This window comes from Opisthocomus hoazin, chromosome 19, assembly GCF_030867145.1.
Source record: "Opisthocomus hoazin isolate bOpiHoa1 chromosome 19, bOpiHoa1.hap1, whole genome shotgun sequence".
Taxonomy (NCBI): Eukaryota; Metazoa; Chordata; class Aves; order Opisthocomiformes; family Opisthocomidae; genus Opisthocomus; species Opisthocomus hoazin.
Genome location: NC_134432.1, coordinates 149,908 through 176,308, shown reverse-complemented (window position 1 = coordinate 176,308; position 26,401 = coordinate 149,908). Strand labels below are relative to the sequence as shown.

The window sequence follows — 26,401 nt, the reverse complement described above, 5'->3', positions numbered from 1 at the left end:
GATGGATGTTTCCTGTGCCCTTGGGAGCTGAGAAAATTTAATGCTTGTTACACACCAGTGTCTTGGCTACCGTTTCTCACTCTGCTCCCTTGTAGTGAGTACACAGGCAGCTGGAAAGAAGTTGAAAGGGAACACAGCCAGGACAGCTGATCCAAACTGCCCAGAGGGATATTCCCTACCATAGGACCTCATGCTCAGGAACAAAAGTATGGGACAGAGGAAGAAGGAGGTGGAGGTTTTGATTGTTGAAGGATTCTGCTGCTTGGAGAGTGGCTGGGCATCAGTCTGCTTGTGGGAGGTGGTGAAAGATGTTCTTTGTTTCACTTGGTGAGGCTTTTAAAATCTCTTCACCTATTAAACTGTTCTTATCTTGAGCTGAAACTTCTCACACTTTATTTCTTCCTGTTCTCTGCCCAGTCCCACTGGGGAAGGGGAGGGAAGAGTGAGAAGCTGCTGGGCTATTGGCCAGGGTCTACCCACCACAGCAAGGAATATGTTGATAACTGTGAATGATTTTCTGCAGGGCTGCCAAGATTCTCAGAGGCTGAAGCACTTGTCTGGCAGGAGAAATGGAGGGCAAGGGCCTTGTTTAGCCTGGAGAGTGGAAGATCTCAAGAATTTCACAACAGCCTGTCTGTCCCTATGCGGAAGCGTTCATGAAGATGGAGCCAGTCTTGTCACCGTGGTGCTTGGCAGGAGGATACCAGACAATAGTAAGATGTGGAGCTAAGGAACATTCAGGATAGAGATAAGGAAATTATTTTTGTCCACGAGGGCATCCAAACATTGCAGCAAGTCTTCCAGAGACATTGTTCCATCTCAGTCCTTGGAAGCTTTCCAGCCACCACTGGATCAAGCCTTGAGCAATTTGGTCTGACTCCATAGCTGGCCCTAATGTGAATGCAAGACCAGACCAGAGACCTCCTCAAGTCCCATGAAGGAGACGGGAAACCTAAATGATACTGGGGTTCCTTGCTCTCTTGCTCTTCCCTTAAGAATGCTAGTGAAATCTCCCAGATACCCCACGACTGTGGAAGTAAGTCAGATGTTGGTATAGTCAGATCAGCTGCAACTTTCTTCTCCTGATCCAGACAGTGTTGTCCAGAAGCAAGGCTGCTTGACAAGGATGCCCAAAAGAGTCCCAATCAATTTCTTTGCTTCCCCTTTTGTTCCCTTTTCACTCTTCCCACCTCTCCAGTACTCTTTAACCATCCTTATCACCTCCTATGCAAAAAACTGCTGAGTCTTCTTTACCATTTCCCAACTGAACCTGCGTTTGATCATTTTGGACCCTCCGTTCTATTGATGATTACAGCACTGCTCTTAGCTTGCTTAGAAACTCCATGAACACTAGTACTCATTTCTTATCTCCAACAACTTAATTTACAGTAATGTTGGAAGCACCATAACTTAGGATGACCATTGTTACACATACTTTAAAAGCTGGATTCTTGCAGGTCCTGTCCTTGGGACCTTGACACACCTGGGGATTTGGCAAACAGGAACCTGAAGACTTAGGAGGAAAAGCTGCAGAACAAGTCCATGCAGCAGAAAGGGGAGGGATCTGACCGGCTAACGAGTGCTCTGAGGAGAAGGGCCTGGGCATCATGATAGCAGATGCCATAGGAGCCAGTGGGCCTCACATTTCAAAAGGAAAGTGGAGAAATTGAAGAAGGTCCAGACAAGGTTTGCCAAGATGAAACAAGGCAGCGTAAATCACGAACTGTGAGGAGAGTCTGAGGGAATTATGCATCTCTGGCCTCCTGAAGGGGAGGCATGGGTTGCCGTGGTATGAGCCTACAGCTACATGGAGGGTTGACCGAGCCAAGCTCTCCACTGTAGCGACAAGTGATCATAGGAATCACAGGAATCATAGAATCATAGGTTGGAAAAGACCTCATCAAGTCCAACCATCCACCCAAAACCACCATGCTTACTAAACCATATCCCGAAGAGCGGTATCTACACATTTTTTGAACACCTCAACAAACAACGTTTAGATATGACACTTTGGGATATGCTTTAGTAAGATAGGACAGAAGCAACAGCCACCAAATGCTTCTTGGGAGCTTTAAGCTGAGCTTTAAGCAAAATAAAATGTACTAGGAGGAGCACTGATGAGATCTCTACCTTTGGAGCTCTTCATGTTTCAGCTCCACAATGTCACCGCCAGACTGGAGGTTGCCCTAGAGACCCCCAACAGTCTCTTCCCCACCAAACCTTCCATGAGCCTCTTCCTTACTACACATTCTGCAAGAAGAGATGCAGGTGGCTATGCGGGCCTCTACTTTATAGGACAGCTCAGGGTGGAATGGAGTTCAGAAGGTCTCAACTCCAGCGCCCAGCTCAAAGAGAGGCCAGCTCTGAGGTCAGACCTGCTTGCACAATAAATGTCTTCACCCACAGAAAGAGGTTACACATGAACCAGGCATCGAAGCCTCCATTACGCAAATGGAGACGATGCATTTGATCAGCTCCCTGAACACAGCTATTGGTATTCCAGGCCTCCTGAGATTCCTGGGAATGTTCACCTTCTCCAAGCTTCCTGGGATGTCTTCCCACCATGGGGTGCTTTAGGCTGTAAACAAAATTGAAAGCAAGGCTCTGACTTGGGTACTCTCAACTTCTGTGCTAAAAGACAGCGAGGTGGAAGGAGCAAAATTGGAAGCCTCTGAGAAATGAGCTGAAGATAAGAGTTTGGAACTAGCACAGCCTTTAGATCACTCCACATGTGATGGCTCTGCTCTCAGTTTTCAATCATTGGCACTCAGAAACCTCACCTGTTCCTGGTGGATGACAGGTTGACCATGAGCCAGTCATCATGCCCTTGTTGCCAAGAAGTCCAATGGGATCTTGGGATGCATTATGAAGAGTGTGGCCAGCAGGTCGAGGGAGGTTCTCCTTCCCCTCTACAATGCCCTAGTGAGGCCCCACCTGGAGTACTCTGTCCAGTTCTGGGCTCCCCACTTCAAGAAAGATGAGGAGCTACTGGAGAGAGTCCAGCGGAGGGCCATAAGGATGATGAGGGGACTGGAGCATCTCTGCTACGAGGAGAGGCTGAGGGAGCTGGGCTTGTTCAGCCTGAAGAAGAGAAGGCTGCGAGGGGACCTCATAAATGCTCACAAATATCTGCAGGGTGGGTGTCAGGAGGATGGGGCCAAACTCTTTTCAGTGGTGCCCAGTGACAGGACAAGGGGCAATGGGCACAAACGGAAGCACAGGAAGTTCTGTCTGAACATGAGGAAGAACTTCTTCCCTCTGAGGGTGACGGAGCACTGGAACAGGCTGCCCAGGGAGGTTGTGGAGTCTCCTTCTCTGGAGATATTCAAGACCCACCTGGACGCGGTGCTGTGCAGCCTGCTCTGGGTGACCCTGCTTCGGCAGGAGGTTTGGACTAGATGACCCACAGAGGACCCTTCCAACCCCTACCATACTGTGATTCTGTGATTCTGTGATATAATGAATAATGAATAATTGTATTATTGCAGAATTTGATCATTATTAGCAATAGATATTGAATCACAGAATCACAGAATCACAGAATAGTAGGGGTTGGAAGGGACCTCTGTGGGTCATCTAGTCCAACCCCCCTGCATAAGCAGGGTCACCTACAGCAGGCTGCACAGGACCTTGTCCAGGCGGGTCTTGAATATCTCCAGAGAAGGAGACTCCACAACCTCCCTGGGCAGCCTGTTCCAGTGCTCCGTCACCCTCAGAGAGAAGAAGTTCCTCCTCATGTTCAGACGGAACTTCCTGTGCCTCAGTTTGTGCCCATTACCCCTTGTCCTGTCACTGGGCACCACTGAAAAGAGCTTGGCCCCATCCTCCTGACACCCACCCTTCAGATATTTGTAGGCATTTATAAGGTCCCCTCGCAGCCTTCTCTTCTTCAGGCTGAACAAGCCCAGTTCCCTCAACCTCTCCTCGTAGTGGAGATGCTCCAGTCCCCTCACCATCCTTGTAGCCCTCCGCTGGACTCTCTCCAGTAGCTCTTCATCCTTCTTGAACTGGGGAGCCCAGAACTGGACACAGTACTCCAGATGAGGCCTCACCAGGGTAGTGTAGAGGGGAAGGAGAACCTCCCTCGTCCTGCTGGCCACACTCTTCTTGATGCACCCCAGGATCCCATTGGCCTTCTTGGCAGCCAGGGCACACTGCTGGCTCATAGTTAACCTGTCGTCCACCAGGACACCCAGGTCCCTCTCCGCAGAGCTGCTCTCCAGCAGGTCCGCCCCAAGCCTGTACTGGTGCATGAGGTTGTTCCTCCCCAGGTGCAGGACCCTGCACTTGCCCTTGTTGAACCTCATCAGGTTCCTCTCTGCCCAGCTCTCCAGCCTATCCAGGTCACGCTGAATGGCAGCACAGCCTTCCGGTGTATCTACCACACCTCCCAGTTTGGTGTCGTCAGCAAACTTGCTGAGGGTACATTCTAACTCTTCATCCAGGTCGTTGATGAAGAAGTTAAACAAGACTGGGCCCAGTACTGACCCCTGAGGGACACCACTTGTCACCAGCCTCCAACTAGACTCAGCGCCGCTGATGACAACCCTCTGAGTTCTGCCATTCAGCCAGTTCTCTATCCACTTCACCGACCACTCATCCAGCCCACACTTCCTCAGCTTCCCCAGGAGGATATCATGGGAGACTGTGTCGAAAGCCTTGCTGAAGTCAAGGTAGATAACATCCACAGCTCTCCCTTCGTCTACCCAGCCAGTCATGTCATCATAGAAAGCTATCAGGTTGGTCAGGCATGATTTCCCCTTGGTGAATCCATGCTGACTACTCCTGATAACCTTCTTTTCTTCCACTTGCTTGATGATGGCCTCCAGGATAAGCTGCTCCATCACCTTTCCCGGGATGGAGGTGAGGCTGACCGGCCTGTAGTTCCCTGGGTCCTCCTTCTTGCCCTTTTTGAAGATTGGAGTGACATTGGCCTTTCTCCAGTCCTCGGGCACCTCTCCAGTCCTCCAGGACCTCTCAAAGATGATGGAGAGTGGCTCAGCAGACATTGAATCAATGTGTGATGAAATGTAATTTGATTTAACATGGAAGTATTGAAAGTAACGATTATTTCAACACTTCGAAAAGGGGGAAATGTATCCAGGGTGATAGAATCAGTTGACCATAAACATGAACAGTGCTGCTGTGTTCCTAGTACAGCCCAACCCACCTGGACATCAGGTCTGGAAACAGAGGTCTATTCTCTAGGTAACCACTAACGCTAACCATAGTGGGTAATGCTGTTTTTGTCAGGAGAAATGATGGAGTGTGGTTCTGTGAAACGGACTGAAGAGACTGACCAGGTTTTCCAAGATTGAGAGCCTAGTGGGCAAAAGGTGATTCTGGCAGGGGGAGACCACGACCACCGACTCACTGACCCCCTACTCAAGTAATACCACCTACCCAAAAACAAATAATAGAAGAGGGTGACTGAGTCTGCGCAACAATCTACGTAAGAAGCGAGAAAGTCTACATCAGTCGGCAAAGAGAATAATATTGAATATGCATGAATAAAATAAATATATATATTTTTAATCTATATAAACTGCATGGAAAAGTTATGAGGTATGCACGTCTGGAGGAATTATCCCTCGTGCATCCAGCGCTGCAATAAAGAATGCCTGCCTTTTAACACTACAGTGGTGTTACGAGGTGTTATTCCTGGATTTTCGGTGACAAGAGGAGGAAGATCACTAAGTATTGACATAAACAGCATAAGAAAAGTCATGTAAACCGAAACTTAACGGACATGGAAGCTTTCAACCTCAACCATTCTTCAAAATAGTTTTTCAATTTTTCTTCTAGTATGTACAGCTTTTGAGTCTATTAAAAATAACAGATAAAGAATCTTTTGACTCACTTGTACAATATCAAATGTATTCTGAACATGTGAGGCCTCATGTCCACAGCAAACAGTTTTGTATTATCTGCCTATACCTCTGAAAAGAACAATTATTTCAGAATTTCAAGTGTAACTAATATTCTTGGGAAGAGTCTTTACTTGCACAGACAATAAATATTGTTTGTTTACTGTTAAATGAATGGAAGGCAAAAGAGTGTAAGAAGTAAAAAAAGCAAAAAAAATATTGCAGAGAGAGCAGGAGAAAGATTCTCTTGCAGAATCTATGCAAATTCTTAACAGAGACTATGCTAAGAATATCAGACCTAAAAATATTGCTTGATAAAAAAGATGAATTCTGAATATACAGAAGAGCATGTTTTAACACATTCAAAGTCAGATTGGACGGGGCTCTGAGCAACCTGATCTAGTTGAATATGTCCCTGCTCAAAGTAGGGGGGTGGACTAGATGACTTAAAGGTCCCTTTCAACCCAAGATATTCTGCAATTCTGTATTCTTCCTGGATTTTCCTGGTGATTATTACAGTCTTCTTTGCTGCCTCATGGTGAGCTTTCTCATGCATAGCAGGGCCTTTATGGTTATCTCTTATGAAACTGCTGTCTTTTTATGTACGCGTCTGCAGAAAGAGTCACAGAAAAGCACCACATGGATCAAAACAGATGCCGAGTGATGTGCCCTTAAGAACCAGGTGAGCTCCCTCATGCCTGTGGCTTCCTGGTAAGGAGTGTGTCCTGAGGAGGGGATCCAGCCTCTGCTACTCTCTGGGGAGGGAAATTAGCAGTGTCCATGCTGCCTCGGAATACACATGGTGACTTTTTCAAGATCATCCTTCATCTGAAGGGCTTCAGACATGTACTTGTGGATTAGGTGTTGCAAATACTGATTCCACTGACATTACCCAGAGGGGCTACCACAGATGCAGATTGCTCCCCTGCAGATATTTATAATTAGGGAGATTAGTTCTCTGGTTGTTGTTGTTGCAGATATTGATGCTTTTAGGGAAATCACACAAACACTTGAAGAACAGTGGAGGATTACCACCTTAGTGGCCCTTTAGTGAACCTGTTCCTCTTTGCCTTTGTCTCACTGTCATTGTGCAGGGTGTGGTGTGAAAGGTGCTGAGCAGAGGGTGACAATCACTATTTTTGCCTGGGCTCCTGCTCGTACAGGATGCTGTTGGCTGCCTTTGCTGCTGGGTCGTGGTTTGCCTAATGAAGTCAAGGACCACCAGCACCATTTCCAGAGAGCTGCTGCCCAGCCACACAGCTCCTTGCTTCTGTCTCTGCAGCCTGTAATTCCCCTGATCAGTCCTTGGGTCTCTACAAGATGTATGAAAGAGGTGCTTTCTGCTTTCTCCAGTCACAATGAAATTCCATTGTGTATCAGAGTAGCCCTGCTATGACATCAGCCTGGTCTCTCAACATCCTTGGACTCATCCCCTCTGGTCCAGTGGGTTATAAAGGGTTGACCTTATCTAAGTAACCCCTGACTTGATCTCCATCCACTGCTGTGTTTCACCTAGGGTTCTTCCTCTTAGACACCCAGAACAGGGAGACCTTGCAGGTGGATTCTGAGGCAAAGAGGACACAGATAATTTCAGACCTATTCACCTCTGCTCTTCCTGAATTCTACAGTGGCCACACACTGTCTTTGTTTCTTTTTTAATTGTTCTAAAGGAGTAACAATTCATTGCTGTGGCCTTTAACTCCCTTGCAAATGTCAACTCTAACGGAGCTCTGGCTTTTCTAAAACCCATAGCATTTCTGAATTCCTCCTTTGTTTCCATCCTTGCATCCATCTCTTGTATACTCCCTTTTATTCTTGGAGCTTCTCCCTGAGTTTCTTATTTGCCCAAGCTTCTCTCCTGATAGTTCTGCTTCTTGTCCTGACTATTGACATGCACAGTCTCCTGCCTGGAAGACACTGTCCTTGAAGACCCGCTGTGCTGAGCTCTGTTGCCCTTGTGTGCTGCTCACATGGGCTTACTCACTAAAAGTCACAAGAGTAGGCCAAAATCAGCTTCTTTGAGGCACAGCATCTGCATTTTTCTGCTCTCCTCCTTGGGAGATCAGAGTCCACTATTTCACAGTTATGACAGCGACAGTTGACACAGGTTTTTACATCCTTGAACCAGCTTTTCATTCTTTTTGACTAACAGATGCATATGAGCATCACCACTCTTGAACAATCTGACAGCTGAGATACAAAGATTGATGTCCCAAGCTGTGTCTTCACCCAGGCTCTCCAGAAACCTCCAGGACTAATTGCATGCTATGGTGGTCCCCTTCCAGGGAATGCCAAGGTAACTGAGGTCAGCAAAGGGACATTAATTCATTCTTTGCCTCCCACCAGGACGTCACCCTTACCAGTCTCTCCCCTGACTCTGACTGATAAAGACTCACTCAGCTTGTTCATCCCATAGAGGAGCTCCACACACCTAAGCAGCTCCTTCTCACTCAGGACACCAACCTCCTGAGCTTTCTGGCCTGTTTCTCCTTCTCATCCTGTATCCACCCATCACAGCACCCCAATTATGTCAGCTGTCTCAACATGCCTCAGTTGTTCTTCCCTCCAAGTGGGATGAAAAGATGCCCTGGGGGTCTCCAGCTTCTCCTCCCTGTGCCTCAGGCTGAGGCCATTGGAGCATGTCTGGGCTGCAGCACCTCAGCTGTGGCCCATCTGGGCTGAGAGCAGACTGGCAAAAAGAAACCTGCTACCAAGTGCCCAAGACCTTGTGTGTGCAAAGTCTTTCCTTCACAGCAGAGACATGCTGGAGTGGATAACAGGTGGCAAAGTAAAGGAGAAGCGAGATGCCCACAAGTAGAGCAAACCTTGCTTTTGACAATGCCAGGAAAGGAGTTTGATGTCGGCTCTGTCTCTGCAGCCCTGAGGGCTTGTGGTGGAGGTGAAGCTGATCTCAGGAAGGAAGAGATGATGTCGAAAATGTCATTGGGTGTGGATGTCACTGTGAAAATTATGGGCCTGATCCATGATTGTGACATCAAAGGGATGGTTAAATACTGGAGGAGAAAACAACGAGCAGAGTTTGAGAGGGAATTCCCTCAAGTGAAGACCCTGCTGTGATGTGCTTGTTGTTCACTCTCTGCTGTTCATCCACTGGATAGAGAAGGGACAGAACTTGTCTCACTGCAGTGGTGGGATTCCATCACTGCCCAAAGGCACCAAATCTGTGTGAGATGCCCTGGGTGGTACCTGTCAACACAGCGAGTCTGAGTGGGGATGGGGTTCCCGCATAGGACCTGTGCTGTGCATGTCAGGTTCATGCTGTTTTCCTGGAGAGCCCTAGCACCTTCAGTAGTCATAGATGTCTGTAAATGTAAAATACATGAGGATTCAGCTGCCCTGAATGAGGTTAGGCAATGAGGGGATGAACATGAGACAAATCGCATCATACTATTAAGGCCATGCGGACAATACAGCTGATGGAGAATAGGAAGAAAGAGACCTGCCTCTCCCTGTGCCGCAGGACTCCATATGGTCAAGCTGATTACATCGATCAACAGCCCTGGACATATATAAATATTTGCAGGTTCAGTTCTCTTGAATGTGGGCACTTTCTGTCATTGAAGTTGACCGAAGGCATTTCCCACCAGCCTCCAGGAAGGTGCCCTCAGACACTGCTGTGTCTCTATGAACTGCTCCAATAGAGCTTGCAGTTGCCCGCAAGCATCTTCGTCTCCTTCGAAATCAATCCTGTCACCAGGTATCTGTGTCTAAAGTTCTTCCTCCTGCCCTCCATGTTTATTAATAATGAAGGGAGCTGAGACAAGGAGCTCCCATGCAGAAGCCTTTTTGGTGCCCATCTGAACTGAGGCAAGAGGAATCCCGCCTCCTGTGGGTTTGTGGTGTGCATGAGAGAGGCCTGAGTCCTCTTCTAGCTCCAGGACTTCAGATCAAGAATGAGATGCCTCAGATGAATAGGCTGAAACCCTTCCCTCAGCAGGGGTAAAGGAGATCTCTCCCTGTCACTCTCTGGTTGTCTTGTCTAATGATGGATCAAGGAAAGATGACTTTTGTTTCTTACTCTTTTTCCAATAAAGTTATGACACTGTAGAACAGAAGTGTTTCTCCCTAACAGAGGGAGGGAACATGAGTGATGACTTCATCCTGTTTCACAGCAGGTTCCCTGGGGGGAGCCCGGAGAGGGCAGAACCAGAGACACATTGGGCGGTCTTGTGCTGTTGATGTGAGCTGGGCTCCTGGGATGGAGGGAGCTCATGGCAACAGGGAAACACTTCAAAGAGACAGCTCTGCCCAGAAGCAGCTCCTCTGCAAAGCACAGCAGGGCTGCTGGCACTGCCTGCAGGCACAGAGGGGAGAGGAGTGAGGCAGAGAGGTTAAAGGCAGTCTGGGGTGTGAGGATGCTGAGAGCTCACTGAGAGAAAGATTTTTTCAGTCATTGGCACGGTAAGTCTCCACGTGAAGGGCAACATATCTGCACTTTATGAAAAGATCTACTAAAGCTGTCACACCCCCCAGCCTACGGGATGGACCTTGAGGAATATCACAGTTTCTCTCTTGCTGTAGGTGAGAATGTGCTGCAAAGAAGGACTTGCCTGCTGCACCACGACAGGTAGAGGGCAAGTCAGTTCCCTTCTCGCAAGGATGGCTGCAGGGCTATGAAGGTGGATGTGCAGCCCGGGCTGCCCGAAATTGTCCTGCAGAACAGGGTCTCTGCACAAACATGAGGCTTTGTGCTGGGGCAGGGACTCTGCTGCCTGCCAGGGTCAGCACTCAGCCTGCCCAAGGATCTCCCCAGGTTACTGCGAGGAGAAGCTGTGTGAGGAACAGAAAACCCCAGTAAGGCAGGGCAGGGTCCTTCTGCTATCAAGAAACAGCTACATGGGGTCAGGGAATCTCACAGATCCAGATCTCCCCAGGATATTTTCCTGTTGATATGTGAAGGGGAAGGTCAAAGAAGGGGTGACTATCAAGCTCTCAAGTTACTTGCCCTGTTCCCTCTGAGGATCTCAGGGACTGAGAGCACAACGACCTGGCAATGTGTGCAACTGGGTGAGGGTAGCAGTGTCCTGAGTGCCTGGCTGCCTCTGCCTCTTTCATCTCGAACCTCAATGTATTTCTCCTTCCTGCTCCACTTGTCTGTATTACTGAAGTAGTACCCATGTTCGCTCCATCAGGCTCTCTGGGGATGGGAGTTTCAGCTGCAGAGTCAGACACTGATTGTGTGGGTCCTCCCAGGTAGGCGTGTCCATGGGAATGAGGTGTGCCAGTCTTCTCTAAACTGTGGTACATAGGACAGTGAAGTCTGTGGGCCCAGAGAACAAGCTAGATTTCCCATAGTCAGAATCCATCACTAGGACACATGGCTATCTTCCTGAGGTGTTCTTCAAAGCTATGAGCAGGGCTCAAGAATGCATATCTTTCTAATAACACAATTGTGTTATCTGAAAAGCCCCATGAAGCAGCACAGAGATTCTACGCCCAACTGAGGAAATGCTCTGGGGTTGGTGAAATGAGCCGCATGTGTCCTTGACTAGAAGTGGGGTGCTGAGACCTTGAGTAAGGGTGAGATGTTTAGTAGTCTGCTGTGTATCCTGCTGCTCTTCAGCTGTGTCTGGTGGCTTTTCAGGATAACATGGGAGTGCGATCACTCTCAATCTCAGAATAGTGTAAGCCCAGAGCAGCTGGGCAGCCCTGTTCTCCCTGAGTGCAACAGAAATGCTGAGGGTTTCTGACATCCCAGAACACTGCCCAGGTGCGTTGGGGGCAACTCTGAAAATCCCAAAGGACTCAGCCTGACTTTGCCTTCCTCATTTCTTAGCACTGGGAGTGCAGGTGCTGAAAAGCCCTTTTGAGTCAGGAGCAGTTTCAAAGGTCAAAGTCGAACACCAGGATGCCCCCTTATCCCCACCATGCCCACGAACCCCAGTGCTGCACAGCATGGCTGAATCCTTGGCAGCCAGTGCACAAAGGTCCTTTTCCTCATGGCACATTCAGCCAGCACCAACGAGAGCTATGGCCACTGAGCTTAAAGAAAGTATCCTAAAGAAAGAAAGGGGGGTGGGGGGGGTGTAGCAGGGGGAAAGTCTGCAAGAAAAGGCTCAGAGACGTATCCCCTAAATTCCCACTGTTTTTTCCTCCTTGGACAGGAATATTTTCCCAGAGAGAGCAAATGCCTAACGGCAGCTCCATCACCGAGTTCGTCCTCCTGGAATTTGCAGACAAGAGGGAGCTGCAGCTCTTGCACTTCTGGTTCTTCCTGGCCATCTACCTGGCTACCCTCCTCAGCAATGGCCTCATCATCACTGTCATAGCCTGTGACCACCGCCTCCACACTCCCATGTATTTCTTCCTCCTCAACCTCTCCCTCCTCGACCTGGGCTCCATCTCCACTACTGTCCTCAAATCTATGACCAATTCCCTGTGGAACACCAGGGCCATTTCCTTCACTGGATGTGCTGCCCAGCTCTTTCTGTCTATCTTCTTTGTTGGAGCAGAGCATTGTCTTCTTACTGTTATGGCCTATGACCGCTACGTTGCCATCTGCAGACCCCTGCACTACGAGACCCTCCTGGGCAGCAGAGCTTGTGTCCACATGGCAGCAGCTGCCTGGGACAGTGGCTTTCTCAATGCCTTCCTGCACACTGCCAATACATTTTCCATACCCCTCTGCAAGGACAATGCTGTGGACCAGTTCTTCAGTGAAATCCCCCAGATCCTCAAGCTCTGCTGCTCACACTCCTACCTCAGGGAAGGCGGGCTGCTTGTAGTCAGTGTTTCTTTAGTTTTTGGGTGTTTTGTTCTCATCGTGCTGTCCTATGTGCAGATCTTCAGGGCCGTGCTGAGGATCCCCTCTGAGCAGGGCCGGCACAAAGCCTTTTCCACATGTCTCCCTCACCTGGCCGTGGTCTCCCTCTTCATAGGTACTCTATTGTTTGCCTACCTGAAGTCCCCCTCCATATCGTTCCCATTGCTTGATCTAGTGGTGGCTGTTCTATACGCAGTGGTACCCCCAGCAGTGAACCCGCTTATCTACAGCATGAGGAACCAGGAGCTCAAGGACGCTGTGCAGAAACTGGTGACTGGATGTTCTTAAGTAACAATACACTTCCCACCTTCTTCTGCATATCGCTCACATTGTAAAGCACTGCAGGACCAGGCTGTCTTTGGTTGTTTGTTTGGTTTGGGTTTGGGGATTTTTTGGTTGTGATAATTTTCCCTGCAAGGAATCGCCATTTTTCCTCCCACTGCTATGTCAGTATCTGCTTGGCTTCTGTGACCCAGAGACTGTGTAAAAGAGGAGCCATGCTCTCGGTGTGCTTCAAGAATATGAAGACTGCTGCAGCCACTTGTTTGTCTAAGATCCTTCCTTCAAAGCTTTCTCTAGACCTTCAGGGGCACCTCTGGAGGTGGAGGGGAAAAGAGTCCCAGCACAGCAGCAGTGCCAGGGAGCACCAGCTCTTGGTCTTTCCTGAACTGCAGTCTTTCTGCCCTCCTGAAGTCCTGCTGAGCCCTTTTGTGACTGTAATTCCTGAGTGCTCTGGCAGCTCTGCCACAGTGCTGCGGTGTGGCAGGCCTGTGACAGCAGGCAGGGACAAGCACTGGGCACTCCTGTGACAGAGGTGACACACATAACAGCATTTCCATCATGAAATGGGATCTCCTCAAGGCAGGGTCTGAAGGCTTCGGGCTGCTTCTAGTGATGTTCTCAAGAATATTCCCAGGAAAGTGCCCTGGAGAGGAAAACATCTTTGTTGGCAACACAGAAGGTTGGATTGAGTGGACACTCAGCAAGTTTGCCAACGACACCAAGATGTGTGGTGAGGTCGACATGGTGCAGGGAAGGGATGCCACTCAGAGGGAACTGGACAGGCTTGAGAGGTGAGCCTCTGCAAACAACATGAAGTTCAACAAGGCCAAGTGCAAGGTCCTGTACATGGGTCAGGGCAATCCCAAGCACAACTAAAGGCACGGTGGAGAATGGGTTGAGAGCAGCCCTGAGGAGAGAGACTTCAGTTTCTGGATTGATGAGAAGCTTTACATGACGCCCCAATGGGTGCTCGTAGCCCAGAAGCCCAACCCTATCCTGGGCTGAATCCTCAGCAGCGTGGGCAGCAGGTCAAGGGAGGGGATTTCGCCCCTCTGCTCCACTCTAGTGAGACCTCCCTTGGAGTTCTGCATTCAGGTCCGGAGTCCTCAACACAGGACAGACCCAGAGCTGTTGGAGTGGGGCCAGAGGAGACCATAGCAATGGTCGGAGGCCTGGAAAGCCTCTGCTGTGAGGAAAGGCTGAGACAGTTCGGGCTGTTCAGTCTGGAGAAGAGAAGGCTGCGGGGAGACCTTAAAGCAGCCTTCCAGTGCCTGAAGGGGCCTGCAAGAAACCTGGAGAGGGACTTTTTACAAAGGCATGCAGTGACAGGACAAGGGCTAATGGCTTTAAACTAAAATAGGGTTGACTGAGATTAAATTTTAGTAAGAAATTCTTTCCTATGATCATGATGAGGCCCTGGCACAGGTTGCCCAGAGAAGCTGTGGCTGCCCCCTCCCTGCTGGCAGTGTTCAAAGCCAGGTTGGATGGGGCTTTGAGCAACCTGGTCTAGTGGCAGGTGTCCCTGCCCATGGCAGGGAAGTTGGAATGAGATGCTCTTTAAAGTCCATTCCAACCCAAACCACTCGCTGATTTTATGACTTTATGAAGCTAGTTTTGCTACAAAACTTGATTGTTTGAAGCATTCAAGGGTTTCCCCTCCATCTGCCCCCCTTTGGCTCTTGCATGCTGAGCACCTCCAGGGCCTGGTTGTACAAGCACTGCAGTCGAATGGCTTTGCTGGAACTTTGTGTGTTGCCTGGAGTCTGGCACTTGGAGGGACAGGGTTCTGTGCCATTGGGCGCCCATAAAGGATCAAGCTGGGAAGTCAGTCTGCAAGTCAGAACCAGCAAGGTCCACGGCCAGGCCTGGCTATACCCATGGCTGTGGCTGGGCACCAGAATGCCCACAGCATAGCTCAGGTCAGCCTGGCACTGGATTTCACATCCCTGATCCACTTCTGTCTGTTTGCAAATACCACGTCCAGGAGAGCGTCGCCTGTGTTGACACATCTGCAAGCTGCGCTAAGAAGCTGGCCCCAAGAACCGGCAGAAACTTCTGGGGCTGATGGCACCCTGCACTTTCCCCTTCCCATGAGGTCGGGGCAATTAAAGTCTCCAAGGGTGATGTGGGGTCAATCATCTGGAATTGGTAAAATAAGCCTTTATCCTCTTCCTTATGTGATTCCAGGTATTTGTCTCCTAACATGATATCTCCTTAACTGGTCTATCCGCTGACCCTCACCCAAAAGAGCTCAGTCTGCTGCCCAACCCTTAGAGGATCTCTGTTCATGCAGGCAGCTCCTACATTGAGGGCATCCTGACATCTTCCCCACTGTCTCCTTCGAGTCTGTATCCATCCATTACAGCACCTCAAGCTTTCTGACTTGCTGTGCTGGTTTTGGCCAGGATAGAGTCAGTTCTTCTTCACAGCAGCTAGTAAAGGGCTGTGTTTTGGATTTGTGTTGAAAACCATGTTGACAATAGCAGGATGTTGCAGTTACTGCTGAGCAATGCTTACACAGGAATAAGGCCTCCTCTGTTTCTCACACCACCTCTCCAGCGAGTAGGCGGGAAGTGCACACAAAGTTGGCAGGGGACATCTGACCCCAACTGACCAAGGCAATATTCCATACCAGATGTCATCATGCTCAGCATATAAACCGAGGGTAAGAAGAAGGAAGGTGGAGGACATTCAGAGTTCTGGCTTTTGTCTTCCCACGTAACCTTTACATGTGATGGAGTTGTGCTTACCTGGAGATGGCTGAACACCTGCCTATGGGAAGTAGTGAAGGAAATCCTTGTTTCGTTTTAGTTGCACTTGTGACTTTTCCTTTACCTATTAAAATGTCTTGATCTCAACCCATGAGTTTTCTCACTTTTGCCCTTCTGATTCTCTCCCCTATCCCTTCAGGGGAGAATGAGCGAGCGGCTGCTCGGGGCTGAGTTGCCATCTGGGCTTAAACCACGACATTGTCCTACACACCTCAGCAGGTACTAGTCATCAATGTTGGAGCTCTGTGACAGCACACAGGGCTCCAGCTCCTCCTGTCTCTGCCCCAGGCTGAGGGCACTGATACATCTTTGAGGTGTTGCACCTCAGCTGTGGTGCAAGCGCTAAGCTCAAGCCTGCCACTGATCTTGAGCCCAAGACCCTGTGCAAGTGGAGGCTTCCATTCACACCAGAGACATGGAGTGGACAGCAGCTGGCAACACAAGCACAAAATGAGGTGCCCACGAGGTGAGAAAATCACATGCTTCCCAAGGCAAGAGAGAAACTGGGCCGGCCTTTGCAGTCCTGACAGGAGAGGGCTTTGCTGCCCATGGTGTCTCTGCAGTCCATGCGCGTCTGTGGAGGAGGTCAAGCTGATCTCCAGGCAGGACAAGGTGCTGCTGAGAAAGTGTATGACTATGGACATGGTGTGATTCAGGTAGACTGTGAAAATCATTCCCCTTGTTAACTATTTTACTGTACCATGACTGGGTTACACTAGGTGTTGCTTTGTTCTCAACTCAGAGCTGGGCCATCACCTCAGTGAGTGGCAAAGCTCAACTCATTAGACCAGTTTATATACATTTATTAAACCGATTACACCAAGTCTAGAATCTTCATAAGTTTCTAAGCAACCATTCTGTTTCTTTAAGTATATCTTTTCTTAAGTTCTCTCTATTCTTCTGTCTTTGTGGAATTCTCCCTCGCTGGTTGCAGGTCCTGCTCGGTTTCAGGGTCGTCTCGGGGTTGTCATCTGTCCTTCATCTTCTTCTGTGAATTCTGTTTGGTACAGTCCTGAGAAAGACTTCGAGAGACTTCAAGATGTTCTGTTAAACTGAGTCCTATTTCTAAAATGTAACCTATTGACCTATGACATTCATCTTGCTACACCTTATTCTTCTCTTATGCTAGGTCAGTTGGTTATTAACCCAACCATGATAAGGCCTATACAGGAGACAACTGAGTGGAGCATTCCATGGTCGTATGGTTTCCTAACACACCTGTATCCTGTATTCACACAAATGAATCTATGGTCTATTTCTATGATTTTATTCTATTCTATAGTCATAATCAGTCTCCCCTACAATCACAGAATCACAGAATCACAGAATGGTAGGAGTTGGAAGGGACGTCTGTGGATCACTCAGTCCAACTCCCTGCTGAAGCAGGGTCGCCTACAGATGGCTGCGCAGGACCGCCTCCAGGCGGGTCTTGAATATCTCCAGAGAAGGAGACTCCACAACCTCCCTGGGCAGCCTGTTCCTGGGCTCCGTCCCCCTCACAGGGAAAAAGTTCTTCCTCGTGTTCAGCTGGAACTTCCTCTGCTTCAGTTTGTGCCCACTGCCCCTTGTCCTGTCACTGGGCACCACTGGAAAAGAGTCTGACCCCATCCTCCTGACACCCACCCTGCAGAAATTTAGAAGAGTATATTAGGTCCCCTCTCAGGCTTCTCTTCTTCAGGCTGAACAAGCCCAGCTCCCTCAGTCTCTCCTCATAGGAGAGATGCTCCAGTCCCCTCCTCATCCTCGTAGTCTTCCTCTGGACTCTCTCCAGTGATCAATCTCTAACACCCATGTTCCTTGATTGTATCATCAGGAGGGTGAATAAAGGATGAGAGTAAGAAGGATCAGCAGCATTTCAAAGTGTTGGCACACAAGTGGAGACCTTGCTGTGATCTTCCTCAGATTTATGCACCACCTGCATCTGCTGGAAAGACGTTGGACAGACCTTGTCTCACTGCAGGGCTGGCAGTCTGACCCTTGCTCACACGCCCCAAATCTCCCTGAGATGCCCTGGGGTGTCTGTTATGGACCAGCTCTCAGGGGGAGTAGCTGTCCTGCAGGTCCTGCACTGTCCAGCCAGCTGTACACTCCAGTGGTGCTGGGCAGCTTTGGCATCTGAGGGAGCACTACAGGGCTGGAGTTGGCCATGAAGTTGGGCAGCTGCCCTGGAATAGGTTAGGCAGTGTAGGGATGTCCATGGGAAACCTTCGGTTCCACTTAGCGGAGATGCAGGAAATACAGCTGATGGAGAAGAGATTGACAGACTGAGCTCCCCCCGTGGCACATGGCTCAGTTTCATCAGATGAACACCTCCATCAACTGCCCTAAGCCTACTTCGTAGGTACAGGTTGAGTTGTCCTAAATGTGATCATCTTCTATCATTTCAGTTGGCCAAAGGGACTCCCCACCAGCCTCCAAGACAAGGCCCCAGATGCTGCCCCTCCCCTGCCAGGGCTGCCCAGCCCAGGCCTGCTTCTCTCTGACCTTTGGGGACTGCAGCTTTTGTTCTTGTTGTGGAACCATCGTTCATCATTGTGTTGCCATCTGCCATGCACTGCAGCATGCCTCTGCTGTGGAGCAAAGCCTTTCACACAAGGGGTCACATCTTTGGGTACCAGGTTTCCACGTGAAAATCTACCCTGTCCCTAGTGCCAAAACTGAAGAGCTGTAGCCCAAATGGACAACAAAGCCCACGGCCCAAGGTGCATGAAGAGCCATTGCAGAGCTGTGACATCAGTGGAACAAGAGCTGAGGTGGGGCAGGACAGCTCCCATGGCTCTTGTGGTGGATGGAGATACAACATCCTTGGAGTGACCAACAGGAGAAATGAGCGGGGAATGCCCTGGGGGATTCCCAGGCAGTTCAGACATATGCAGGTCCTCTGTGAATCCCAGAGTACACAGTCCTTTTGACTCTGCTAAGCTGTGTGCTAGCTTTGTGAAATTATCACCTAGCACCCACATCTGTGCATACCTGCCAAGATACCTGGCTTACTGCACACCGGGTAAACAATCACACTTTTGGGACAACAATTTGAGGTCTAACATCTACAGTCTTCTGTTCTCGTTCCCTGTGGGAAGTGGCACCCCACTATTTCATGGTTACGACAGCCAAGGCTGACTCTGGATTTCACATCCATGATCAGCTCTCCCTTCTGTGTGAGTAGCAGATGCGTATGACCATCACCATTTTTGATCAGTCTGGCAGCTGAGCTACAAAGATTAGTCTCCCAAACTTTGTTTTGACCAAGATCCTCCAGACACCTCCAGCACTGATTGCATGCTGTTGTGGTCACCTTCCAGGGAATGCCAAGGTGATTAAAGTCAGCAAAGGGACATTAATTCATTCTTTATCTCCCACCAGAGCATCACTCTTACCAGACTCTGCTCTGAACCTGACCCATAAGGGCTTACCCAAATTGTTCATCCCATAGAGGAGCTCCACACATCTAAGAAGCTCCTTCACACTGAGGACACCTCTCTTTCTGTCCTCTCACTCCTTCTTGTCTGTATTCACCCATCACAGCACAACAATCATGTCAGCTGTCCCAAATTTCCTCAGCTGTTCTTCCCTCCAAGTGGGACGAAGAGATAGCTTGGGGGGGTCCAGCTCGTCCTCTCTGTGTCTGAGGCTGAGGTCATTGGTGCATGGCTGGGCTGCAGCACCTCAGCTGTGGCCTATCGGGGCTGAGAGCAGACTTGCAGAAAGAAACCTGCTACCAAGTGCCCAAGGCCTTGTGTGTGCAAAGGCTTTGCTTCAGAGCAGAGACATGCTGGAGGGGATGGCAGGTGGCAATGTAAAGGAGAAATGAGGTGCCCACCAAGAGAGCAAACCCTGCTTTTGGCAAGGCCAGGAGAGGGGTATGTTGTCTGCTGTGTCTCTGCAGCCCTGAGGGCCTGTGTTGGAGGTGAAGCTGACCTTAGGAAGGAAGGCTCTAATGGAGCTTGCAGTTACCAGCACACATCTTGGTCACCTCTGGAACCAAACCTGTCACCAGGTGTCTGTGTCTGCACATCTTCCTCCTGCCCTCTACCTCCATGAATTAGCAGGGAGCTGAGACAAGGAGCTGCCATGCAGGTTGGTGCCCATCTGAATGAGACAAGAGAAATCCCACCTCCTGTGGGTTTTGTGGTGAGCATGAGAGAGACCTGAGTCCTCTTCTAGGACTTCAAACCAAGGATGAGATGCCTTGAATGACCAGGCTGTATCCCTTCCTTCAGCAGGGGTAAAGGAGATCACTCCCTGTCACATTCTGGTTTTCCTTTGTGACGATGAGACAAGGAAAGAAGATTTTTGTTTCTAACCCTTTCTCTGAGAGTAGAAATGCCACTGTCGAAACCAAGTGTCTCTCCCCAGCTGAGGGAGGCAACATCAGTGATGCTTCAGCTTGTTTCACAGCAAGTTGTCCTGGAGACCAAAAGACATCTCAAGGGAGAACAGAGATGGTAGAGAAAGTAGTGCCTTGGGCTGGTCCTCTGCTGCTGAGCTGGGCTGGGCTCCTGGGATGGAGGGAGCTCATGGCAGCAGGCAGAGCTGTGGAGAGACAGCTCTGTCCAGGAGCAGCTCCTGTGCAAAGCACAACAGGGCTGAGGGCACTGCCTGCAGGCAGTGAGGAGAGAGGAGTGAGGCAGAGAGAGGTTAAAGACAGCGTGGGGTGAGAGGATGCCGAGAGCTCAGAGGGGGAGAGAAATCTTTTCAGCCTTTCACACAGTAAGTCTCTGCATGAAGGACAATGTGTCTGCACTTTGTGGAAAGATCTCCTCAAGCTGGCACAACTCCCTGCCTATGGGATCCACCATGAGGAATATCACAGTTTCTCTGTTGTAGGAGGTGAGGATGTGCTGCAAAGCAGGGACTGCCTGCTGCACCCTCAGAGGGACAGGCCATGACAGCTGCCTTCTCCCAGGGACGACTGCAGGGTTGGGAAGGTGGATGTGCAGCCCGGGCTGCCCCAAGCTGTCCTTCCAAGCAGGGTCTGTGCACCCCAGGGGTTGTGTGCTGGGGCAGAGACTCTGCTGCCTGCCAGGGCCCGCACTCAGCCTGCCCAGGTAGCTCCTTGCAGAGTTGTGAGGAGAAACTATGGGTGGAAGGAGAAACCCCCAGGAAGGCAGGGCAGGGTCCTTCTGTGGTTGAGAAATCACCGCATGGGTCAGGGCTGCTCACAGATCCAGATCAGCCCAGGATATTTACCAGGGGATATGTGAAGTCAAAGGAGGGATGACTATGACAATCTCAAGCCACATGCCTGGTTCCCTCTGAGGAGCACAGGGGCAGAGAGCAATGACCTGGCAATGTTGGTGTCTGGAAAGTGCACAGCTAGGTGAAGGTAGCAGTGTCCTGAGTGCCCAGCTGCCTCTGCCTCTTTCATCTAGAGCCTCACTGTGTTTCTCCTTCTTGCTCTACTTGTCTGTGTTACTGAAGTTGTTCCCTTGCTCTCTCAGTCAGGCTCTCTGAGGATGGGAGTTTCAGCTGCAGAGTCAAGCTCTGATCTTGTGGGTCCTCCCGTGCAGGCGAATGAGGTGTGTCAGCTGTGTCTAAGCTGTGGGCCTGTGGGCAGTGAAGTCTGTGAGCCCAGAGAACAAGTAATTTTTCCCATAATCTGAATCCACCATTAGGACACATGGCTATGTTCTTCATGTGTCGTTTCAAGATCTGAGCTGTCCTCAAGAATGCAAATCTTTCTCGTAACACAACTGCGTTATCTGAAAGCCCCAAAGGAGAGGTGCAGAGATGCTATGCCTGACCGAGGAAATCTTCTTGGGTTGGTGAACTGAGCTGCAGGTGTCCTTGATTAGAAGTGATGTCCTGAGATGTCAGGAAAGGGTGACATGTTAGATGGTCTGCTGTGGATCCCTCTGCTCTCAGCTGTCTGGTGGCTTTTCAGGATAACGTGGGAGTGCGATCACTCTCCATCTCAGAACAGTGCAAGCCCAGGGCAGCTGGGCAGCCCTGTTCTCCCTGAGTGCAGCTGAAATGCTGAGGGTTTCTGACATCCGAGAACATTCCCAAGGTGAGATGAGGGGAGCTGTTAAAAAATCACAAACCTTTCAAACTTCCTTCTACTATCTCAGTTCCTCAGGGCAGGGAGTGCAGGTGCTGGCCAGCCCTTTTGAGTAAGGAGCAGTTTCATCTGACAAACACCCAGACAGGTCGCTTCCTCCACCACACCCATGAACCCCCATCTGTAGAGCAAGGCTGACTCCTTAACAGCCCGTGGGAAGAGGTCCTTCTCCTCACAGCACAGTCAGGGAGCAGCAACCAGAGATTCAGTCACAGAGCTGAAGTAAATTCTCACAGAAAGAGAAAAGAAGGTGTGTGTGTAGCAGGGGGAGGGTCTAATAGCAATGACTCATAGAAGAACCACCTGAACTGTCACTGCCTTTTACTCCTTGGACTGTGTTTCTATTTCCAGAGGGACAAAATGTCCAATGGCAGCACTGTCACTGATCTCATGCTCCTGGCATTCGCAGACACATCGGAGATGCAGTTCTTGCACTTCTGGCTCTTCCTGGCCATCTACCTGGCTGCCCTCCTCAGCAATGGCCTCATCATCACTGTCATAGCCTGCGACCAACACCTCCACACCCCCATGTACTACTTCCTCCTCAACCTCTCTGTTCTTGACCTGGCCTCCATCTCTACCACTGTGCCCAAATCCATGGCCAATTCCATCTGGGACTCCAGGGCCATTTCCTACTTGGGATGTGCTGCCCAGCTTTTTCTGTTTTCCTTCTTGCTCACAGCAGAGTGTTGTCTTCTGACCGTCATGGCCTATGACCGCTACGTTGTCATCTGCAGACCCCTGCACTATGAGACCCTCCTGGGCAGCAGAGCTTGTGTCCACATGGCAGCAGCTACCTGGGGCAGTGCTTTGCTCAATTCTCTCCTGCACACTGTCAATACATTTTCCATACCCCTCTGCAAGGGCAATGCTGTGGACCAGTTCTTCTGTGAAATCCCCCAGATCCTCAAGCTCTCCTGCTCACACTCCTACCTCAGGGAAGTTGGGCTTCTTGGGGTTAGTGTTTCCATAGCTTTTGGGTGTTTTGTTTTCATTGTGCTGTCCTATGTGCAGATCTTCAGGGCTGTGCTGAGGATCCCCTCTGAGCAGGGACGGCACAAAGTCTTTTCCACGTGCCTCCCTCACCTGGTCGTGGTCTCTCTGTTTAACAGCACTGCAGTGTTTGCCTATCTGAAGCCTCCTTCCATCTCCTCGCCATCCCTGAACCTGGTATTGTCATTCCTCTACTCAGTGGTTCCTCCGGCAGTGAACCCCCTCATCTACAGCATGAGGAACCAGGAGCTCAAAGATGCCCTGAAGAAGCTCATTCAATCAGGATTCTTTCAGAAGCAATAAGCTCCCCATGTCTCTTCACAAGTGATTTCCAATGTATCTAGGAGACCTCCTGTTCTTTGGGCATTTTATCTGTGACAATTCTATTTCTCCAGGAATGTCTGCATCCTCCCCACTTCTCCTGAGGCACGAATGAAGTCTGATGACCCAAGGGTCTTTACACATTGGTGTGGCATGTAGGTACAGGTGGCCTCCCTGTTGAAACCTCTCTAATAAAAGGGGATTTTGTCAATGCCAGTGTCTGGAGGTTGGGATCTTTTCTGAAAGCTGAGATCAGGGAGATGCTACATAATTTTCTTCCCAAGGCCGTGCTACTGTGCAAGGGTTCTCCATGGGATGAGGGGAGGTGGGCATGGGGCGATGTTTGTGGAAATGGCCTGTCCTGTGTCTCCAACGGTGAGTACCCAGTTCCAATGGAAATGGTGAATGACAAGTAGGGAACTCCCTGGACATTCTCCTCGTGGCTTTCAGGTGCCACAACACACCTGCCCTGCAGAGTAGCATTGACACTTCATGGTCTGGCGGGGAGCATGGGGAGGGAGAAAGAGAGACCAGACAAGGCCAGCATGGCTGGGGCAGCAGGAGCAGCCTGAGGAGCCCCTTGGCCAGGAGTCTTGTGCTGGGGAGAGGGGCTGGCTCAGAGGGACATGCAATAGTTTTCAATAAGCATCTCTTAGAGACAAGAGGAGGGGACCGTGGGAGACACTGGTCTCTGTCTCCTCATGCTGTGGCTGGCCCTCAGCCCTGGGGCTGATGGGGAAGGCTGAGACCTCTCTCTGCTCCCCAGGAGCTCCTGTGCCCTTCATAGGGTCTGGGGCTGTGGGATGAGTGTTCAGAGTTCTAAAGCAGCCAATGGAGGGCAATTCTATGGGGACTATTCTCCTACACTGGGATGGTGAGAATGCAGGGGAGGTGGAGAAAGCTGGGGAAGGGCTGGCTTGGGCTGGGCAGGAAAGTGTCTGGGAGAGGAAAACACCCATGTAGAGCTCAGCTGTTTCAGTGTGCAGAGTGAGGACACCTAGGAGGGTGTGCGTGGTGCAGAGCCAGATGACACAGTGAAGGAAGCAAAGCATGAAATGTGCAGAAGAGAGAGGCCCGACCTGTGCCATGTTCCCTGTGCACCCCATGGAAGCTGTCCCAGCACATTATTCCCTGACCATCCCCCACACTCCAGCACTTCCCATCTGTGGATAAAAGGGAGAAAATAACATGGAATAGCTCATGGATCAAGACAGAGACAGAGAGGTCAGTCACCATTTACTGTCACTGGCAAAGAAGAGTTAACCTGGGGAAAGGAAATTTCATTTATAGCCAGTTAAAATAGACTTAGATGGTGACAAATTATGCGTCATGTTTTAACCCCAACAACACTACAAACAATGTCCCATCCCCAGTCTTTTTTCGCCAGCTCAATTTACTCCACCGTTCCCAATGCTTCAACCCACGGTGACTGTGAGAGGTGCAGGCAGGATGGTGAATGGGGGGTTACTGTCAGTGCAGAGCATCTCTGCCACTTTTTCTTCCTCACATTTTTTCCATTCTGAAGCACGGGTCCTCTGCACAGGATCCCACTGGATTTCAGGTCACGGCTATGTGTTGTGCTTTTCTTCCAATCTTACTTTTCTCATTTAAACTCACAAAATTGCAGACACGTTGCGTTTGGAAGGGACTTCTGGAGTTCAACTCCCCAGCTCAGGCAAGGTAAGCTAAAGCAGGTTTCTCAGCACCTTGTCTAGGTGGGTTTGGTGTACCTCCATGGATGGAGGCTCCGCAACCTCTCTGAGTAACCTGTTCCAGTGTTTGATCACCCTCACAGTGATAAAGTTTTTTCTGGACTTCAGATGGAATGTCATGTGTTTTTTTCTGTGTCCATCACCCCTTGTCGTCTCAGAGGGAACTACTGAGAAGAGTTTGGCTCCCTTGTCTTCATTCCTTCCCATCAGGTGTTTATACACACTAGTAAGGTCCCTCAGAGCAATTTTTTGCTCCAGACTCAGCAGTCCCAGTTCTCTCAGCCTTTCCCTCTATGAAAGATGCTGCTGTCCCTTGACGCACCTTATGGCTTTTTGCTGGACTTGCTTTTTTTAGGTCAACAACTTTATTGAACTAAGAAGCCTAGCACTGGACACATCACTCCAGAGATGTCCTCACCAGTGCTGACTAGAGGGGAAGGGTCACCCCACTCTATCTGCTGGCAATGTTTTTCCTAATGCAGCCCAGGAGGATGTTGACCTCTTCCAGGAGGGTGCATTGATAATGCCTGCTCAGGTTGCTGTTCTCCGGGACCCAAAGGTCCTTCTCCGAGGTGCGATCTCGCCATTCAGTCTCCAGCATGATGTGGACAGTGTGGCTGGGTCACATGCTGTCCTCCCCCAGGGACTCCCTCAGTGGCAGCTGATCCATGGAGATCAGCTCCATCTCTCTCACAAGTCCCACAGTGCTGCAGAGTCACCTGGGACAGCAAAGCCCGCTCCTGCCATGGCTGCCCAGCCCAGACCTGTTTCTCTCTGGCCTTGAGGTCTGCAGCTTTTGCTCTCGTTGTGGGAACCTCATTCTTCATTGTGTTGCCACCTGCCATCCACTCCAGCATGCTCTGCTGTGGAGCAAAGCCTTTCACACAAGGGGTCACATCTCTGGGTAAGGTTTCCATGTGTAAATTCTACCCTTGGCGCTGGTGCCACAGCTAAAGAGCTGCAGCCCAGATGTGCATCAAAGCCCATGGCCTGGGGTGCAGGAAGAGCCATCACAGAGCTGTGACCAGTGGAACAAGAGCTGAGGTGGGGCAGGACAGCTCCCATGGCTCTTGTGGTGGATGGAGATACAACATCCTTAGAAGAGACCATCAGGGGAAATGAGGAATCAGGGATGCGCTGGGTGATTTCAGGGCAGTTCAGATATATGCAGCTCCTCCATGGGACAGGCAACAGGTTAAGTGGGAGCTGCTGTGTGGGTCGAAGGAGAGGCTAGAAAGAAGGAGACTGTGGTAGGAGTTCTGTATGCTTTGACCAAACCCAGAAACAGAGCACTCACAAATTCACTTGCCCACTCTCCCACTACATCCCCAGCAGGGCAGGGAAGAAAATCAGAAGCACAAAATTAAAAAAATTTGAAAAGGAGAAGCAAAAGCTGAGCGAGCCAGCAAAGCAAAATGAGTAATTCATTCCCTCACTGCCATGGGTAGGCAGTGGTTTAGCCATTGCCAGGAAAGCAGGGCTTCATCATGTGTGTCAGGGACTCGGGACGACAAACACCATGATCATAAATGTTCCCCCTTCCTCCTTCTTTCCATGAGGTTTTTTTGGCTAAGCAAGACATCATGTGGAATGGAATATCCCTTTGGTCA

General features: G+C 50.0%; 1 protein-coding gene across 1 annotated transcript; it reads left to right on the top strand.

The window, feature by feature from the left end:
- The first annotated feature begins 997 nt into the window (after nucleotides 1–997).
- On the top strand, nucleotides 998–23,061 carry LOC142363667 (olfactory receptor 14J1-like). Its single transcript, XM_075439815.1, has 5 exons — nucleotides 998–1,036; nucleotides 1,770–1,838; nucleotides 2,154–2,306; nucleotides 9,530–9,585; nucleotides 22,242–23,061. The coding sequence occupies exons 1-5, from the start codon at nucleotides 998–1,000 to the stop codon at nucleotides 23,059–23,061; spliced, it is 1,137 nt and encodes a 378-aa protein (XP_075295930.1).
- Nucleotides 23,062–26,401: the final 3,340 nt, after the last annotated feature.

Excerpts from the sequence above, each read along its gene's own strand:
- LOC142363667 (XM_075439815.1), top strand. The coding sequence starts at position 998 with ATGCTAGTGAAATCTCCCAGATACCCCACGACTGTGGAA. Across the intron at positions 1,037-1,769 it reads GATACCCCACGACTGTGGAA|GGGAGGCATGGGTTGCCGTG; the intron begins GTAAGTCAGATG and ends GGCCTCCTGAAG. Across the intron at positions 1,839-2,153 it reads ACCGAGCCAAGCTCTCCACT|CTCCACAATGTCACCGCCAG; the intron begins GTAGCGACAAGT and ends TTCATGTTTCAG.